This window comes from Nymphaea colorata, chromosome 2, assembly GCF_008831285.2.
Source record: "Nymphaea colorata isolate Beijing-Zhang1983 chromosome 2, ASM883128v2, whole genome shotgun sequence".
Taxonomy (NCBI): domain Eukaryota; kingdom Viridiplantae; phylum Streptophyta; class Magnoliopsida; order Nymphaeales; family Nymphaeaceae; genus Nymphaea; species Nymphaea colorata.
The window spans coordinates 24,926,052-24,937,865 of record NC_045139.1 but is presented as its reverse complement, the minus strand read 5'-3'; the positions used below and the strand labels follow the sequence as shown (position 1 = coordinate 24,937,865).

The following is an 11,814-nucleotide window of genomic DNA, read 5'->3' as shown; positions in this document are numbered from 1 at the left end:
CGAAGTTCCATTCATCTATGAACGATCCAGTGGAAAGAATTAGAAGATGTCTCTACTCTCAAACTCCTTACTTCTCTCTTCCATCTTCCTTAGTCTGCTGTTTTTACCAGATCTGGTGATGCCCAAAACCTTAGAGAGCGACACCAATGAGCTCTCCATCCTAAAACAATCAATCGATCCAAGCACCATCCGTCCATCCTCATTCCTCTCCACATGGAACTTCAAACACGACCCCTGTGAGAACATGGAAGGCTTCTTCCAAGGCATCCTGTGTCGAATTTCCGACGATAATTCACGGAGTCGCGTCACCGCTTTGAATCTCGACCCCGCCGGATACGATGGTTTGCTGCCGCCGTCCATCGGAAACCTGACCGACCTCGTCGTGTTGAGCTTAAGCAACAACAACTTACGGGGGCCGATCCCGGACAGCATCGTGCAGCTTAGGAAACTCAACGTGCTCGCGCTCTCGGCAAACTTCTTCACCGGCGAGCTTCCCGGAGGGATCCTAAATCTGCACAATCTTGAATCGCTTGATGTCTCGAACAACGTCCTTGTGGGCACCATCCCGGCGGGCCTGGCCGGGCTCAGGCGCCTATCCCGCTTGGGCCTGTCGAAGAACAAGTTTCACGGCGAAATTCCAAACCTATCAGGCCTATGGCAGTTGTCGTCCTTAGACCTCAGCCAAAACCAGTTTCGCGGCAGCGTGCCGCAGCTACCGGCGAATCTGCGACAACTGTCGCTTCACCATAACCTGCTGTCCGGCCACTTGCCAAAAACGCTGAGCTTGCCTCGTCTGGAGATCTTAGACCTCAGCCGGAACCATTTTGGTGGTCAAGTGGCTAATTGGTTGCTCGAGCTGCCGAGCATCCGGCGCATAGATGTCTCCGGCAACGCGCTCGCCGGGCTACAGGTGTACAATTTCACAGGCAGAGCAACCACATTGGAGTCGATCAATACTAGTTGGAACCACATCGGAAGCCATCTGCCGGCGATGCTGGTAACGATCGGTGGGCTGAGGGAAATCGACCTGAGCCACAACAGGCTAAGGGGGAGGATCCCGGAACGGTATGGAGCCATGGTGGGAAGGTCTTGGAGAAGGTTGTTTTTGAATGACAATTACTTGGTTGGTGATGTGCCCAAGTCACTTGTTCGAAAAGAAGCATTGAGGATGAAGGGAAGCCTGGCCAGCAACTGTTTGAGGTGCCCCTCAGGGCTGTCCCTGTGTCGAGGGGGTCAAAGGACTCGGTATCAGTGCAGTAGATACAACAGTAAGGATTGAAGCAAAAACAACATAAGAAGAAAAAGGGATATATATTGTGGCTTGATCAAAGCTGAGTATCTTGTCTGTCTTTTTCTTTGTCATCACAATTTGTAATAGTATTAATAAAGTATATATATATATATATATGGTTGCTCTAGTCATTTAGCATCATTAAACTCACTCTTAAAAAGCCGTTTGATCTATATTATGATGGATAGTTGAAGAAAAATAAAGAAAAAAAAGTACTAACTGATGCATGATTGTTTTTCTTTTCAACCATTCATCATCATGATAGATTTAACGCCTCTCATGAATGAGCTGTGTGACTCTATATATCATACAAAACATAGATTTTTCCGACCATCTACCTCAAATACATGCAGCCCATTAAAGCATAAAGAGGTTAACAAATGGCTAGAGGATTCCAGCTCTTAAATACACCAACATGTAGAGAAGGATTAAGTCTGCTGATGGCCAGATAGTTGCTAAATGGTTAAAAAACAAAAATTAATTGTTAAAAAAATCATACTTTGTTGTTGAAAGTACCATGAAACGCTACTATGCTATAAACCATCATTGATGCTCCTACTTTTTAACAAATGTTTAACCTTTGGCAGACACGTTATCTCTTGGAGATGCGATTCAAGAGAAGGTAGTTAGGGTTGTAAGTTTGGCCGCTGTCAAAATCTAATTTTCTTATACGCATAAGAGAAATGGGTTCAACCTGTTCCATTTCCAAACAGGTTCAAGCTTCGACCCATTACGTCTGCTGACTGGAGAACTTATATAGACAAGGCCAAGGGACGTCTTAATCTCACCATGGCTGGTCGTCTCACCCTCATCAAACATGTTTTGTCCATTATTCACATGCATTTTATGTCCCTTGTTTTCAGATATAGGCAACTGTCCATATTTTCTTTTTATTTTTACATTAACATCGTTTAATATTTACTTTGTTACACATATAAGTATCCTATAAAACCTGTGAATCAGTGCTCCGCAACTGCTTGTTCTCATGCCTGTCAAAGTCGTCAATACCATCAATGTCTATCTAGCTCATTTCTTTTGGAACGATCCGCTAACTGATTCTTTTAAAAAGACATCGTGTTGCATGGCATTCAATTTGTCTTCCCTATAATATGGGTGGCCTTGCAGTCCCAGACTTATGCCTGCAAGGCATTGGCCTAGTTCTCAAACGATGGCATATTGTATACTCCGTGGGTAGTGCTTGTGCTCAGTTTCTGCGGCAGAAATATCATCTCCTAGCTGCGGTTCATCTGGTTCGTAGCAGTTTTCTCAACCTCTTACGCTCTCATTTATTCAATGCTTGGCTTAAGATCTTCCGCACTTGAGTGATCGACCTTGACACGCAACTCCTCTTCTGCTGCAATGGTCTTGGCCAGAGGAGAAAAAATTTCATGCGCCATGCACACGGTACACAGTAAAGGAATGAACGATATTTTGGTAATTTGTTAAAAGAAATATCCTTTATATTCTTTTTATTTTTCTCATTTTCTTTTTTTATTTTACAAAAAGTTTTTTTAGTGTGAAATAAGGGTATTTTAATCATTAATCATGTTAGCACAAGAAATTCATGCATGAGTATGGCCCATATAACCAAGAAGAGCCAAATGGCAAACACGGACTACCCGGAATATGATGTTTTATTATGTGGCATTACCTATGGTTTTTATGGTCTGTTGCATATTCTTGATTAGGAGATTTTGGCAGTTCTTAAGGCCCATTGCAAATTGACACTGTGACTTTTACTTTCATTTATGTACCTTTTCTTTATTATTTTTCTGGTGTCCTCTCATCCATCTCTTGGATGTGCTTTCGTTTAATAAAGTTCTTTTCATCTATCTCTCTCTCTCTCTCTCTCCCTCTCTCTCTCCCCTAACAAAATACATTCTAGCTAGTTTGAATGAAAAAATTATGTTAGAAGACGGTGCTACATATGGGCCACACCAGCCCCTCAAGGTTTCTTTATTTTCAAATTAATATACTTAAATATTTGTTATATGTTGATGAGTGCCATTTTTTGTATGACAATCTGTGAAGAGTGCCCCTTCTATAATTTCCCCCACTGGTTAGAAGGCGTTTAAAACATTAATCTGCTCTTAGAAAACATAGTTCTAGAAAATATGTTTCAAGAATATTACGTTCGTCTAAAAATGATGTCCATACTCACATAATAATTTTAAACTAAAAACATGGCATTCTTTGACAATGTATTCCAAGAACACATTGTTGTTTCTTATCAATCACTCTTTGTATTCTCAACCTTGAACTCGATATAGATCAGATTTTCCTCCACAACGCATCAACACGAACATACTGCTATGGATACCCCAATTACTATTATACGAAAAAAAAAAAAATCAAACTTGGTTTTGCATTTATACATTCAAATCTGACGACAAAAACAAAAAGAATAATATTCATATCCAATTAGTCAAGTGTAGCAATCCTGGCCATAAGCGTTTAATTCCAGCTGACCAATGACGTCTGTGTTTAGTGTTGTTACTCAAGCAATAAAATTAGTGACTCTTGTTGATCATCCAATTCACACTCGAGTTTGCATCCTCTCCGCATTCGGATCTGTCTGATTTTTTTCTTCTTGTTTAAGAAAACCGTTTTCCTTTCTCGTTTTCCCAATAGCAGCCCATGGATCAAGCCGTCCATTGGTTGGTGCCTACCAAGAAGGTAGGAATGTACAGCAGCAGGAGCTCGGTTTGAATCACATATTGCTTGGCTCGAGATAGATTCAAGTTTGAGTTGAGCTTTGTGAAGCGAGCTCATGCTCAACTTAGTAAAACGAGTCTAAGCTCAGGCTCGACTTGTTTAAGTTCCTGTCACTTGATTCGTATATTTCTTTTTTTACATGAAAATGAAATCCATAAAAAGGTATTGAAACTATAATCATAAAAATCACGTTTTTCTCAAAAAAAAAAAGTGAAAAAACGTGATAAACTAAACTGGTGTTTAAAACTTAAAAAAACGGGTTTTTTTAAAAAAAAACATTAAAAACATTTTTACCAATTTTTGTCACATTTTTTTTGTGTTTTTTCATATTTTTTATTTTTTTAATGCCAAACATTTTTTTTATTTTTCATTTTTTATTTGTTGCAAATCTACTTATCTTTTGATGTTTGTGTTATTAGTTTCTCACTTATTTTATTTTTTCTTTATTTTTAGTTTTTTTATTTTTTTAAAAATTTACCTTTTTTTTCTTTTTTTTTCAAGTTTATCATATTATACCACGAAAAACCTCACCGTTTAAAACTCTGAAACGTTATTTATGACTATGATTAAAACTCATAAAAAATTATCGACACACTCCTGAAGATTAACAAACAAGGAAGACATGAGCCCAGTTTAAATGAATCCAGTTCACATAACTTCAACCTCACTAATGTATTAACTCAAGTTTCAACCTTCGAGCTCAACATTTAATAAATGAGTCAGAGCTCAAGTCAAGCTTACACAGGTGAGTTCGAGTCGAGACCAAGTTGGCTCGGCTCTTGTGTATCCCTAGAAGCAGGTCGCAAATGGTCAGATCCTCTTCGAAGTAACTGAGTTCACGCTTAATCATTAATTAAACATCTAACCTGAGTCCTAAACAAGATTTGACTGCCAGCGATGAATGCTTATCCAAATCATATGTTCGATTACTGGATTTGATATTATAAAGTTGTTAAAAGCGTTTTGTGAAGTATAAAATTTCATTCGTATTGAATTCCTGTCTGTTTCTAGATCTTTCTGTATTAGATCTAGCTCGTAAAATCTACAATCGGGTCTTAACACCGATAAATTCTGAATCCGATCTGATACCCAAAGTACTTGCAACTAATTAAGCAGCAAGAAAAAATGACGTGAGATTAGATAAAACGGTTAAATGCACCTTTTGCTTTTCAAGGGAACTAGAATTAAAAAAGCAACAGAGAGTCAAGGTGGGTGATCGATAGACTCTGACAGGATAGATTCCTCGAATCGTCAACCGTCGATTCAGGTGGGATGAGTGGCCTCCGTTCTCTGCCAATTGTTTTTACAAAACGACGCATGCTTTATGAACTATATTACAAAATGGTGCCTGAATTATGCTATCTTCAGCTTAATGCCCATCTGCCAAACTAAAACCAATATATTTTTCGGACATGTTTCACATAGTACTGGACTGCATGCCTAAGAATCAATGAATTAAAGCGCATTTTTTTGTTGATGGGTAGATCAAATATCGTAGAAGTTTCTGGGTGAATGGACTGAGCATTTTCTTAACTTTTGTATATGAAGATCTCAATTGTGTGTATGCTCAGTTCAATGAAAATTTGATTGGCTTGAATATGATCTTCAATTATAAAATAGCTACTTACCCCTTCAAGGGGCATAGCATTTATGGTTTCGTTGGGGACTGTAGTGGTGGAACTACATGTAGGCTGGTGTGGGCAGTTGCCCACACCAGCCCTCAATTTTCATTTACTTTTGACATTAATATCTTAATATATTTACTCTTATATACGCGAGTACCTTTCAGATATGAAAATTTGTCCTCCAGATTTTTTTTTTTTTTCGCTCAACCATTGAGGGGCTGGAGAGAGCTCAGTCGTTAATTTCATTCTCATGGGTGCGATTTTTTTGGATTGCAAATGATGACAATGTAATATTTTAGTTGATGGGTGTACCACAGGTCCATTCAAGTCTCGAATTAAACAATCATAAAAAGCTATTGGAAAGGATGAAGGCTTCACCCTTGTTGGGGTGGCTTCTGCTCACCCAAAGAAATTTCTGCTTACCAAGTGATCGTACAATTATATTCTCCATATACATTGCTAAACTTTTTTTTTTTTTTTATTTGGCAAACATTTTCTTTCTTGTTAAGCACCATATTGCTTTCCCAAATTTATCTTATTCAATTTAGGTTTATCAGTGGCATTTTCTTCCTTTCTAATGTTTGGTACAACCATATCTTCTGTTCACTTCCACCAGTTCTATTGCGAAAGTCCTTTTGCGATATGATGCACGGTCCATACATGTTTATATAATTTTTATTTTATCAGTCAATTTAAATTATTTTTAAGAATTAAAAAAATGGGAAAATAGGGCAATATGGGCTGATACATAATGATCATACACATGAATCAACACACTGAAGCTGTGAGCAAGCAGATATGGAAGCATTACCAGCATTTACCACGCCGATCACAGATAGATACTGCGTGGCAAGAGATTATCTTAGTTCTTATAATAATAAAACAAAAAAAAACTTGTGATCAAGTATCTTGGTTCATATATTTTCATAAAATAAACTCTGGTAGATAGCATATGTATCGCACGCCCCACAGGTTCAAGCTAAAAAAACTTGTGCGCTGATTTAAAAATTCCATTTCTCAAGTATGGAAGAATTTTGTATGCCAAAAAATTCTGGATTGTTCAACTTTAACTTCTAATAGAATTCTATTACATTAATAAAACATGTTCCTTAAGTTGATTCTTATGTTTTTTAGCATGAAAAACATATTTGCATGGTTAGTTAATTTCTTCCTGCTCTGCTATCCAGGAACCATCCTTTTGCTAGCTAGTGGCCTTTTTCTTCTTTTCTTTTTTTTTTTTAAACAAAATCATATCCTTATATTAAAGTTAATGGTGTTTAGCAGTTATTATTAGTCAATATTTCAGCAGTCCCTAATCAAAAAGATGAATTTGTGTTAGTTAATTATTTAAAAAAGGTAGGGATGTCAATGTATCAGACTACATAGTCTTAAACTTATCTGCTTTTTCGAATGTCCGTATAGTCGCATTCCAATTTGAACAAAAAAAAAGTCATATCTCTGATTTCACAATATGAATCTAATTTTTACATTCATATCTGAATTAGAATCCTAATTTTGGTCCAATCCAACCAATTTTCAAAATGTAAGAGTATTGGATGTAGATAGTTATTTAAAGCTAAATCCAATCCCAATCAAAATTTGAATATGATTGGATATTTATGTATATTTGAATTCGAGCCCGATAAGATGTCATTTCTTAAATATGAACCTGATTCAATTTCTTAATTGGTTATTTTTTATATATATCTGATTCACGGTTCAATCAAATAATCCGATTCAAATCTCACAGATATTGAGAGCCATCAACTTAGAAAACCGATAGTAGGAACAGGAAAGTCAAAAAATGACGGATAAAGTGGGGACTATTACGGAAAGCTTTTTCCTGTTGGTAACTTGGTTTGACGTAAAAACTTCACTTCTTACATCTTAGTAAAAAGCAAAAGGGAGTGAACTTCCACGAAGGGGAAGAATGCAGGCTTTTCATTAAATACTTTACTTGCTCTCCATAAACGTTACCAGTTCTATCCATTCCCACAGAAGAAACCAAAGACAGTAATTTATTGGGAAACTGTGATGAGTAAAACAGACGAAAGTGGGAAGATTTTTGCTTAAAGTGCTTCACATTTCAGCGGGGCAGTTGAACAGAAGTTGTTGAAGTGCAGTTGAGTACGTTCACCCTAATCCCTCTCTTCCTTTCCTCCTCTCTATCCTTCTTCTTTCTTTTGACACAATATAAATTCCTCCATCCCATCCTGTATCCAACTTCTTCCAAGTACCCATGGAGTCGCTACCACCGCCGTCGCCGCTTCTGCCGCCACTGCCACCGTCACTGATGCCGCCGGCGACGCCACAAGGATTCAGCTTCCCGTTGCCGACTCCGCTTGATCTCTTCTACGACCAACATGCCGACGATGTCGGGAGTGGGATTACGGACTGGAATTCCTTGTTCGCCGGCCATCTTGGGCTCGATCCGGTGACTGTGGAGGATAATGGAGCTACGTTTCAGGGGCATTTGGACGCCACCACCAACAACTTTTGTGAAGACATGAATAAGGGTGGGAAAGGTGGCAATAAGGGCAGCGGTGGCAGCAGCAGCAGCAGGAGGATGAGGAAGGCATGTAAGCCAAGGTTCGCTTTCCAAACGAAGAGTGCGAATGATATACTGGATGATGGCTACCGGTGGAGAAAATATGGGCAGAAGACTGTAAAGAATAGCTCATATCCAAGGTACGTAACTTGAACAACATCGCATCATATGTTATAATTTGCTACGTCGTATTTTCTGCATTAATAAATGTAATCGGTAACGTTGCGGCTCATGGAATCATGAACTAACGCCATCTTATACATGGTTGAAAAAGGAGTACGTGGAACATAACAAGTCATCTTTCTAGTGTGTCTGATCCTAAATTCTGACCATGTAGATGTGATTATCGTGGTAGAAGACTAAATATAGATCTATATTTAGATGATCGGCAAATTTAGGCATGTCTAAATGGATTTGTGAGAGTTCAAAATTCTGTGATTTGCAAACTGTAATATATATAGGTTATAAGATCTGTTATCGCCTGGTCCTGCACGTTAATTAGACGAACTTAGCGAAGAATACATTTCAAAGTTTGGAAAGATGGTAATGGCCATGACTGCATCCGCACGGTCTAAAATCGTTAAAACGATTAAAGATACATATACATATGCGGTGTTCAAATTTGCCGGATGCTGGATATTGCTGGACAACTAAAACTTTAAATTCTGTCGTTAAAAACCCCTACCACATAAGTACTTGCAACATTTATGTTACAGTTCGTGGTGCTTTTTAATTAGCAATAGTTCATGATGATTTCGGTATCAAAATTTTTAAGTTATAGCCATTAAGTAACATCGGACATAAAATAAATAAATATATATATATATGTGTGTGTGTGTGTGTGTGTGTGTGTGTGTGTGTATGTGTGATGGATGTTAAGTATGATGGATGTTATGGCTCTGGTTAGATGATTAATAACTCTAAAAGCCAGATTTACCATTCATTTTTCCACATACACACATGTATATAGACGGGGTTGATCACCAGATCTATCTAGTGGGTAAACCCGTGCATCATATGGAAAGATGACTGCCCCTCAGACACTTATTCGAAGTAGAGTCCATCAGTCCATGAGAGTGGATTTGGGATTTGTTTCTGTGGATCTGCATCCATATCCTTCCATATCCAACTCCAACTCAGATATAATCCAGAAGTTCAGGTATGAAACAAATCCAATTCAGCTATCGACTACACCAAAGAATGATCAGAATACAATCCAGGCTCAGAGATTAAAATGTTAACCAAATCTGAACCATTGAATTAGATATGTATTATAATCTTGTACATCATTAGTATATGGAATCTTTAAATTGTACATTCTCACGAGGATAATACTTTCATGACTTCTGTAAATCATTGACAGTCCCTCTGATGTTAAGATGTATGCAGCTTCGTCTTTCGTTGTGAGCCTTGAGAGATATTATCAGTGCTCTGAACAAAGGGATTGCTTTATCAATTGCTGCAACATGTTTTATTGTAGGCAACAATTAATAGGAAGTTCAGACCAAGTAGAAATGACGGAAGACTTCACAAACTTCATCGTGCTTCACAAGAGCGAAAGCATATATGGGTGTATCATATATATATATATATATATATATATATATATATATATATATATATATATATTCTTCACTTTCACAGTCCCCTTTTCATCAAAAGCATTGGTAGAAACTGCTACTTATAATTATTTTAATTAAGTGAAATTATATATATACATATATATATACATATACATATAATATTGATTATGGTTGTCTTGGGTAATCAGACTCACTCATCATCATGGTTAATGGTTGAGGATCGATGGGTGGAGGCATAGGAACCATGGCTTCCCTCATATTTTCAGAAATTCAAAATTTTATATGTAATTTTTAAAAGTTTTAGTCTAACTTATATAAAAAGTTTGAAAATTTTATATTTCATCTTATGTTAAAATTTGGAAACTATAGTACAGCTTTTGTAATAAAAAATTTGTGGTTCTACCTGTGTAATGATCGTATTGCCCTTATAAGTGAGTTGGATGACTATCTTGTGCCAAGATATGTTAGTAGCACATAATCTGTGGCTAATGCAACTTTAGTGACTTATTTGGTTGGAAGGATGGACATCCTGTAACAGTTGGGAGAAAGCATTGGGAGAAAGCAACAAACTTAGGAAAGAAGAAAAGTTTGTGTAATGCACAACTGATGCCACCGTACTCTACTTGTGATCATATATAACGTATCAAAACCGAAGCAAAGAAAGTTTAATCTATATCTGTTCGGAAATACATAAATTTAATTAGGAGATATGAAATTTATTATGCTTCATTTAGCATTATTATTTAATCTGCGTCGTCTTTTAAGCAGCCAAATCAGTTCTTCTAAAAGCATTCAAAAATCTTAGCATTATTATTTAGTCTGCGTCGTTATTTAATCTGCATTTTGTGTTCTTGTTTTAGTTTTTACTTGGACACTCCATGTCTCTCTCTCTCTCTCTCTCTCTCTCTCTTTATATATATATATATATATAAAAGAAAAGTAGCCACTGATGGGTCATCTCTTCCCTTGGTTGATGGGCGAGAGAGCAGGAGCTATTACAGGTGCACCCACCACACCTGCAACGTGAAGAAACAGGTGCAGCGTCTCTCCAAGGACACGAGCATAGTGGTGACGACGTATGAGGGAATACACAACCACCCTTGCGAGAAGCTCATGGAGAGCCTCACCCCTCTCCTTAAGCAGATGCAGTTTCTTTCCAGGTTCTAAACCACTGCAACTTCTGTTCTGACTTTGATGCTCGAGGAAAAGTTATGTAAGAAACCCAAAATGCATGGAGGATCCCCTTGTTGTTTGGTTTGGTATCTGTTATTGCAACTCTCCTAACTTCACGTGAGTTGCGTTGCATGTAAAAACTTTAAATGCTTGGTTGTTCATGTGCATGTGCTTTTGTGGCATATATATATATATATATATATATATATATATATCACAAAAGATATGACTCTTTTGTGCTCCCCCTCAAGGGGTTACTTCATTAATTTCACACATTTTCGTTCCTTCTTTCAGCTTAATTAAGTTATTCTTTAGTGCGGTCAAATACTCCAGTAAATTTTTTTAAAAAAAACATATATATTTTTACCACAAACACTAGAAAACAACAAATATTTAGTGGTCTGTGCGTCACTAAATGTTATCTACGACTCACTAACTGTTGGCTGGTATTGCTGATTTTTATCCTTCGTAAAGTTGTCGAACTCGCACTAAGTACTGGATCAAAAAGGAAGGCGGTGGGGATTAAGTATGCTAATATATAGGGAACCATAAACTGAAGAAATTGGTTCTTTATTAGGAAATGATGCCCACCCATTTGATGAAAATTAATTTCTCAATCTGATCTAGACTCGTACCAAAATCTTGAAGCCCAGATGAAATTGAATTTGGAGGAAAATCAAAAGTTTAAAAGATATTTTAATATTTTTTTACCATTAACGAAATTAAAAAAATTTCAAAATTATAAATTTTTTCTTTTTTCAAAATTGTTGTTGGGTGGGGGTTGAATGTTTCTCATGGAAAAAGACAGAGCTTCGTAAATGACATCTGGCCATGTATGGGCAGTTGCCCACACAGATTCATATATAGATCCTATGTAAA

General features: G+C 37.2%; 2 protein-coding genes across 2 annotated transcripts; both read left to right on the top strand.

Annotated features, from left to right (window-relative positions):
* Nucleotides 1–118: 118 nt before the first annotated feature.
* Nucleotides 119–1,279, top strand: LOC116248613 (receptor-like protein 36). The gene has a single exon (XM_031621508.2). The coding sequence runs from the start codon at nucleotides 119–121 to the stop codon at nucleotides 1,277–1,279; it is 1,161 nt and encodes a 386-aa protein (XP_031477368.2).
* A 6,594-nt stretch (nucleotides 1,280–7,873) lies between these two features.
* Nucleotides 7,874–11,123, top strand: LOC116248710 (probable WRKY transcription factor 43). The gene is made up of 2 exons (XM_031621659.1): nucleotides 7,874–8,319; nucleotides 10,752–11,123. Exons 1-2 carry the CDS (start codon nucleotides 7,925–7,927, stop codon nucleotides 10,927–10,929), a joined length of 573 nt encoding a protein of 190 aa, XP_031477519.1. The 5' UTR covers nucleotides 7,874–7,924; the 3' UTR covers nucleotides 10,930–11,123.
* Nucleotides 11,124–11,814: the final 691 nt, after the last annotated feature.

Bases quoted from the DNA above. Each gene is read 5' to 3' on its own strand.
- LOC116248613 (XM_031621508.2), top strand. From the start codon at position 119: ATGCCCAAAACCTTAGAGAGCGACACCAATGAGCTCTCCATCCTAAAA.
- LOC116248710 (XM_031621659.1), top strand. From the start codon at position 7,925: ATGCCGCCGGCGACGCCACAAGGATTCAGCTTCCCGTTGCCGACTCCG. The intron at 8,320-10,751 runs GTACGTAACTTG...GCGAGAGAGCAG, and splicing joins AAGAATAGCTCATATCCAAG to GAGCTATTACAGGTGCACCC.